Raw genomic sequence first — 6,244 nt, 5'->3', positions numbered from 1 at the left:
AGGCACAAAGTCAAATGGCCTGGAAAAAGTATGGGCCACTGCTCAGCACAAAAGCAGGGTGTCCTGTGCTTTACCCCCCAAGGAGATGCCACTCTCCATGGGCTGATGTGTGGGCACACAAAGTGGGCACGAGCAATTCACTGTCTCAGTCCCTGAGTTCTTTCTCAGACCATTTCTGATGAATTTTAGGTGATGTCACAGTCCAGCCACAGCCTCGATGTGGAGCCCACAATTTTGAATGCTGTCAAGTCCCTCCCACTACTAAGCTTTTAAAGGATTAAAGTGCTGTTCGTGTCTTCTACCTGAAAACACTAACAAGTCTTGGGATGAATTGAAGGCCCCCATGAGATGATATGTGTTACTACTTAACTCAAGGCACTCGCTCCCTCCCACCCACAGCACGCAGGCCCCAGGCACAAGGGGCAAGAGCACTTTCAGCTGCTCCAATGAGGAATATAAATGTGTGAAGGGGCCAGTCTGTCTCTGGGCTGCAATTGCATCATCAATGAGGGAAGGGAGGGGGACTAGGAAGGCTCATCTTAAAGCCAGCCCTCCTGCAGAGCACCCAGTCAGATGGCGGTGCTGGGGGCAGTGGCACAGCTGGAGTCTTGAAGGTGATTCTCATTCTCCGGGTGGGACTCCACAGTGGCTCTCTGGAGGCCCAGGCAGGCCGGTTCCATCTCTGAGTTTTTCCCCTCCAAGAGATTCTGGTGAATTCTTGGCTGCTGGTCAGGCTGTGGTTTCTCCTTGGAGGCCTGGTTGCAGTCATCACAGTGGCCGCAGGCACAGGGCTGTGGGCAGCTGTGGGTGCGCCAGTGTTGCAAGAAGGCAGAGCAGTGGCGGAACGCCTTCCCGCACTCTTGACACCTGTAGGGTCTCTTCTCAATGTGCACTATCTGGTGCTTGAAGAGGTTGGATCGCCGGCTGAAGGTCTTCCCACACTCACTGCACTCATAGGGTTTCTCGCCGGTGTGCACCCGGTGGTGCTGGCTGAGGCCTGAGCGGCCCCGGAAGGCCTTTCCGCACTCCTCGCACGTGAATGGCTTCTCCCCGCTGTGGACATGCTGGTGGTGAATGAGCTGGGAGATGCCCTTGAAGGCTTTTGTGCACTGGCTGCACATGTAGGGCTTCTCACTGCTGTGCGTGCGTTGGTGCTCAGTGAGGTTGGAGCTCCTGCTGAAGGCCTTGCCGCACACATCACAGGAGTAGGGCCGCTCGCCACTGTGGATGCGCTGGTGCTCCATGAGTGTGAAGTTGCGCCCAAAGCATTTCCCACACTCATCACACCTATAGGGCTTCTCGCCAGTGTGGATAATCTGGTGCTTGATGAGGTTGGAGCCACGTGTGAAAGCCTTTCCACACTCGCCACATACATAGGGCTTCTCACCACTGTGGATGCGCTGGTGCTCCAGGAGTGAGAAGTTGCGCCGAAAGAGTTTCCCACACTCACCACACTTAAAGGGCTTCTCGTCACTATGGATGACTCGGTGTTTGACGAGGTTGGATTTCCGGGTAAAGGATTTCCCACACTGCTGACACACGAACTGCCTCTCCATGTCTTTGAAACTCGGCTGCCTTACAACCAAATCCTGCCTACCTTCGCAGCTGCTTCCCTGCATCTCTCTTCCCTCACCTGGGGAGCTGTCTTGGTCTTTCTCCCCAGGAGGGTCACCCCCACTGGAACCTGTCTGTGGACAACAGGCACGTTTCTGTCTGTGCTCAAGTGTTTCCTCTGACTGCCCGGCTACCTGGCCCATGTTGCCAACCTGAAGATTGGCCCCTGGGAGTTCTTTTGGGCAATTATTCTCCTTTGAAATTGTCAGCTTGCTATTCATTCTGTCACCTGGAAAGACATAGAGAGCACCAGCCAGCGTCACTACCTTCCTGGGTCTCAATTTAGGTTTGTTCTTTACCCTCACCCTCACTCCAAGTCTGAGAAGAGCTGAATCAGGAGTTGAGGGCATGGGAGAGAAAGGAAGATGACTATCAGCAGACAGGAAGGCAAGAGGGGAGGAGACAGCAGTGAGCTAGAAATAGAAGAGCTGTTGTGAGACAGAGGATTCCATGGCAGATTTAAAACTGCCACGAAAGAGAATGTCCAACCCAAAGTGACCATGCCACCCTCCATCAACTGCTGCTCTTTGCCAATGGCTCAGGCAAGCCAGTAGAGCCCCCCTCACTCACCTTCCTGCATCCCTGTGGTGATCCTCATCCTCTGGGCATCTGCTACCCATGGTTTCTCTCCTTGCTCTAACTGGATGACCAGCTGAGGCTTGGAGGACGAAAATCCTGTCCATGGAGAGGAAGCAGGTTAATCACTCCTGGACTCAGTCTGGCATTAGTATCTTCAGGACCAGAGAATGAAGAACTTTCTAGAAAGTATCACTGGGAAGGTCCTGAGAAAAGGCACAGTCCCTCTAGGGGCAAAGAGCTCTGAGTGTATGAATAGGCTTGGCATGTATGAAGAGTCTTAAGTAGGTGGTGATTCGGGTCAAGAGGATAACCATGTTATCATTTGGCCTGCAAGATGGGCAGCTTGTGGGAAATGGGGAGTTAGTGTAGAGACACTGAAGGGCAGACAGAGGGCTGGAGCAAAGCTGCAGGGAGTATCAAGAAGTGAACAGAGCTAAAAGGCTGCCTGTTTCACCATGTAAGAGAGGAGATGTCTCTGTTCCTTACACCAAACCTCACTGCCTGGTGAGGGGCAGAAACAACCAAGGGGGGGGGGCGCAGTGGAGGAGCCTGTGCCAACTCTTTCCAGATTTTTCCAGACTGGAAAACCAAGTCCTGGGCCTCTGTGCCCTGGGCTCTATATGGCTTGATGCAAGGAACAGATGCTTCTAAACTTTATAACATGAAATGTACACAAAAGGCAACTTTGGTAAAAATAAGCATAAATTAATGCATATAAATATTCAAGGATAATTTGCACTTATCTTTTGGGTAGATGAGGTTTAGTTAACCTCTGATTTTATATAAAAATACCTATAGGCCTAAAACCATTTAAATAAAACTGCCTTTGAGGTAAAAGCTGGGCATCACTGGATTACTGACCTGATGGGGAAATGCATTTATTCTTGGAATCACAGTAACCTACAAGGAAAGGAACTCAGAAATAAACTGAGTTCTGAGACAGGTTGGGGGCCTGACTGTGTGCAGGATCCTTACCCAGTGACACCAAATTGTGGTAATTATCTAGCATCACTTGCTTGTACAGCTTCCTTTGTCTATGATCCAGAAGCTTCCATTGTGCCTTGGTGAAGTACACGGCAACATCCTCAAAAGATACTGGCACCTAAAACAAGCCATCACTGTGGTTTCAGGGGAATTCACCCCCATGGGCCCCAGGATGAGCTGGCAGCAACAAAAAACATGGGTCGTGGTGGGTCCCAGAGAGCTCGTCAAGAGCTGTGACAACGGGACAGGAAAATGCAACGGATGGAGGCTGATGGGGGGAATGACGGGCTGAGGGGCTGTCCACAGTCAGGGATCCCCACTCACCTTGGGTTTGGCTGTCAGGAGCATGGCCGCCATCTTGGGGGCACAGGGATGCTAAGCGGGTGGAGAGAGAACGGTGTGAGCTGAGCCTATGCACTGTGTGACCTTGTCCGGATAAGGCCCCAATCAGAGCTGATAACAAAATTCAACCCATAACACTTTCCGGAGCTGAGCTTCTGTCCCCTCTCCTCAGGAGACAAGGACTCCATCTCTCCTCATGCTGGGCCCGCCTAGCCAGGCTGCAAGACTGTTAAGGGAGTGTCTTTCTTCTTTCCTTTTCTCACCTCCTTCCTCTCTCAGCCCTCCTACTACATGACTAGCCCCTCAATCCTGACTTTCAAGCTACCCCTGGAAGCCCCATTGCCACTCCTTTGCCCCTGAGGTCAGAGTTCTTTATATATACATATATATGTTTATTTATACAATTTAATTTATTTATTTTTGGCTCCTCTGGGTCTTTGCTGCTGCATGGGTTTTTCTCTAGTTGTAACCCCATGGACTGTAGCCTACCAGGCTCCTCTATCCATAGAATCCTTTAGGCAATAATGCTGGAATGGGTTGCCATTCCCTTCTCCAGGGGATCTTCCTGACCCAGGGATCAAACCCAGGTTTGATCAAATCTGCCCCACATTGCTGGCAGATTCTTTACCGTCTGAGCCACCAGGGAAGCAGAAATAGTAGAATGATGGGGGGAAAATATCTTGACAAGTGACAAAAAAAAGTCAACTTGAAATGTCCTTACGCCAATTAAAGGAGTACATTTTTATTTTAAAGAAACACTATCAACTATCAGTGACTAGAGCAAAATTAATACTAAATCATTTGCAAGTAGCTATGTAACTAACCTCCAAGTTGGGACAAAAAGCTTATAACAAACCAATAATTCCTCCCCAAACTGGCAAAGCCAGATGAATACAAAAATCATGTCTTAGAAGGCACCTAAGAGTTGCCCAAGCAGTGAGAACAAGAGGGACAAAAGTTCAGGAGATAACCATGGAGAGTCAATTTAATACTCTTTTCTTGGACAACTCAAGGCACAGTGAACAGGCTGAGAATTACACTTTGTCCTGAGCAGAAGTTTAAAGCAGTCTGAGAAGGCTATAGTAACAAAATCAGAGACATGAGAGGTCTTAAGCATATGGTTGTCTTTTACGCTCATGGTGTGTATGAACTTCTGAAGCTAAAAAGGCCAAAAAAATAAACTGAAAGTCTGAAAAGCAGAGCTCAGGGAACTAAAACAAAACTTAAGAGTTAAGGAAACTTTAAGGGAAGAAGTCTGGTGAACAAACTAGGTTTTCAGATGAAAGCCAAGAAATAATCAAAGGCAGCTGATACCTTACTAAAAAAAACCCAACCTGCACTCCATTCAGTACCTGCCTGAATTAAGGGGTCCAACTCCCACTTTATCAATCTAGCAAAGAAAGGGTGAAACTTTTGCAGGGGAAGATATAATCTTCAGGAGTATCTATAATTTTAAAGATTCTAAAATATGAATTAAATTAACATTTAATTGTAAAACTGCAGGATTATTTACATTTCTAGCATTTAACTAAAAATAACTATGTTACCAAGAAATAGGACCATAAAAACAAACCTCAAAAAGAAGAAAAACAACACAAAACAGAACAAAATAAGCAATCTACATATTTGAGTTAACAAACTAAGACATTAAAATATAATTAATATGTTAAAGAAAACAGTGGAAAAGATGGAAGAAATACATGAAAAGATGGCATATTTCCCTAGACAATTAATATCTGTATCAGAGACGAATCAAAAGGATACTCTAACTGAAACATCTAAAGTGAGCTCAATAAATGGTTTTAACAGGAGACAGGGCTTCCTTCATAGCACAGTTGGTAAAGAATCTGCTTGCAATGCAGGAGACCAGGGTTCGATCCCTGGGTTGGGACAATTCCCTGGAGAAGGGAATGGCAACCCACTCCAGTATTCTTGCCTGGAGAATCCCATGGACAGAGGAGCCTGGCGGGCTACAGACCATGGAGTCACAAAGAGTCAGACACGACTTAGCAACTAAGCCACCACCAACAGGAGATTAACACAAAAGTCAGAATTTTGAATTGGATGACATGTCGATACAAAATACCAAAAATAAAAGCCCAGACATTAAAAAACAAAAAAAGTGGAAATACAGAAAAGACCAATAAGAAACATACGGAACACTATAACTGAAGGTCTAAGAAGAGAACAGATCTGAACGTTTACAAGACTTTCTAAATATAAGAGGAAGGTAATAACCAACAGATTTAAGAAGCTTTAAGAATATCAAGCAAGAGAAATTAAAAAAAGAAAAATTATACAAAGGCACAACATAGTTCCACTGATGAAAACCAAAGAAAAAGAGAAAACTTTACAACCAGTATGGGGGAGAAAGAGTAAGGAGGAGATATAGTACCTTCAAAGGAGCAGTAAGAAGAGTTAGAACTAGAGCTAACTTCAAGGAAAAAAATGGCAGAAATTGGAAAAATAGGATAAAAATCTTAGGCACCACAATAACCATTTGTGTGAGTTATTTTACAACAGGCGGTCTTGGCAAGGAACACAGAACCAACAAGCCACCACCAACCACAAGAATTCGGGAAAGGCCAAAAGGCCACATGTCCCAGGATGCTCTTTGCAGGAATCCATTTTGGCTAAGCAATGCATGTGCCACCAGGAAGGGCCCTGAGTCAGAACGACTGGCCAAAGACAACCTGGAAGCTAATCTCACCCATAAAACCTGAGA

At 46.5% G+C, this 6,244-nt stretch overlaps 1 protein-coding gene across 1 annotated transcript; it reads right to left on the bottom strand.

Moving 5' to 3' along the window:
- Window positions 1–569: 569 nt before the first annotated feature.
- ZFP92 (ZFP92 zinc finger protein) lies at window positions 570–3,534 on the bottom strand. The gene is made up of 4 exons (XM_065916915.1): window positions 3,502–3,534; window positions 3,169–3,295; window positions 2,185–2,289; window positions 570–1,684 (listed from the first exon to the last, which is right to left on the bottom strand). The coding sequence occupies exons 1-4, from the start codon at window positions 3,532–3,534 to the stop codon at window positions 570–572; spliced, it is 1,380 nt and encodes a 459-aa protein (XP_065772987.1).
- Between the last annotated feature and the right edge of the window lie 2,710 nt (window positions 3,535–6,244).

This window comes from Muntiacus reevesi, chromosome X (assembly GCF_963930625.1).
Source record: "Muntiacus reevesi chromosome X, mMunRee1.1, whole genome shotgun sequence".
NCBI lineage: Eukaryota > Metazoa > Chordata > Mammalia > Artiodactyla > Cervidae > Muntiacus > Muntiacus reevesi.
The sequence above is the reverse complement of the archived record's forward strand: the minus strand, read 5'-3'. Positions and strand labels throughout refer to the sequence as shown.

What these genes read in the sequence shown, in the direction of transcription:
- ZFP92 (XM_065916915.1), bottom strand. Translation starts at nt 3,534, where the DNA reads ATGGCGGCCATGCTCCTGACAGCCAAACCCAAG. An exon ending in CCACAATTTGGTGTCACTGG is followed by an intron (nt 2,290 to 3,168) that starts GTAAGGATCCTG and finishes CTCCATGGACAG; the next exon opens with GATTTTCGTCCTCCAAGCCT. An exon ending in CACCACAGGGATGCAGGAAG is followed by an intron (nt 1,685 to 2,184) that starts GTGAGTGAGGGG and finishes GTCCACAGACAG; the next exon opens with GTTCCAGTGGGGGTGACCCT.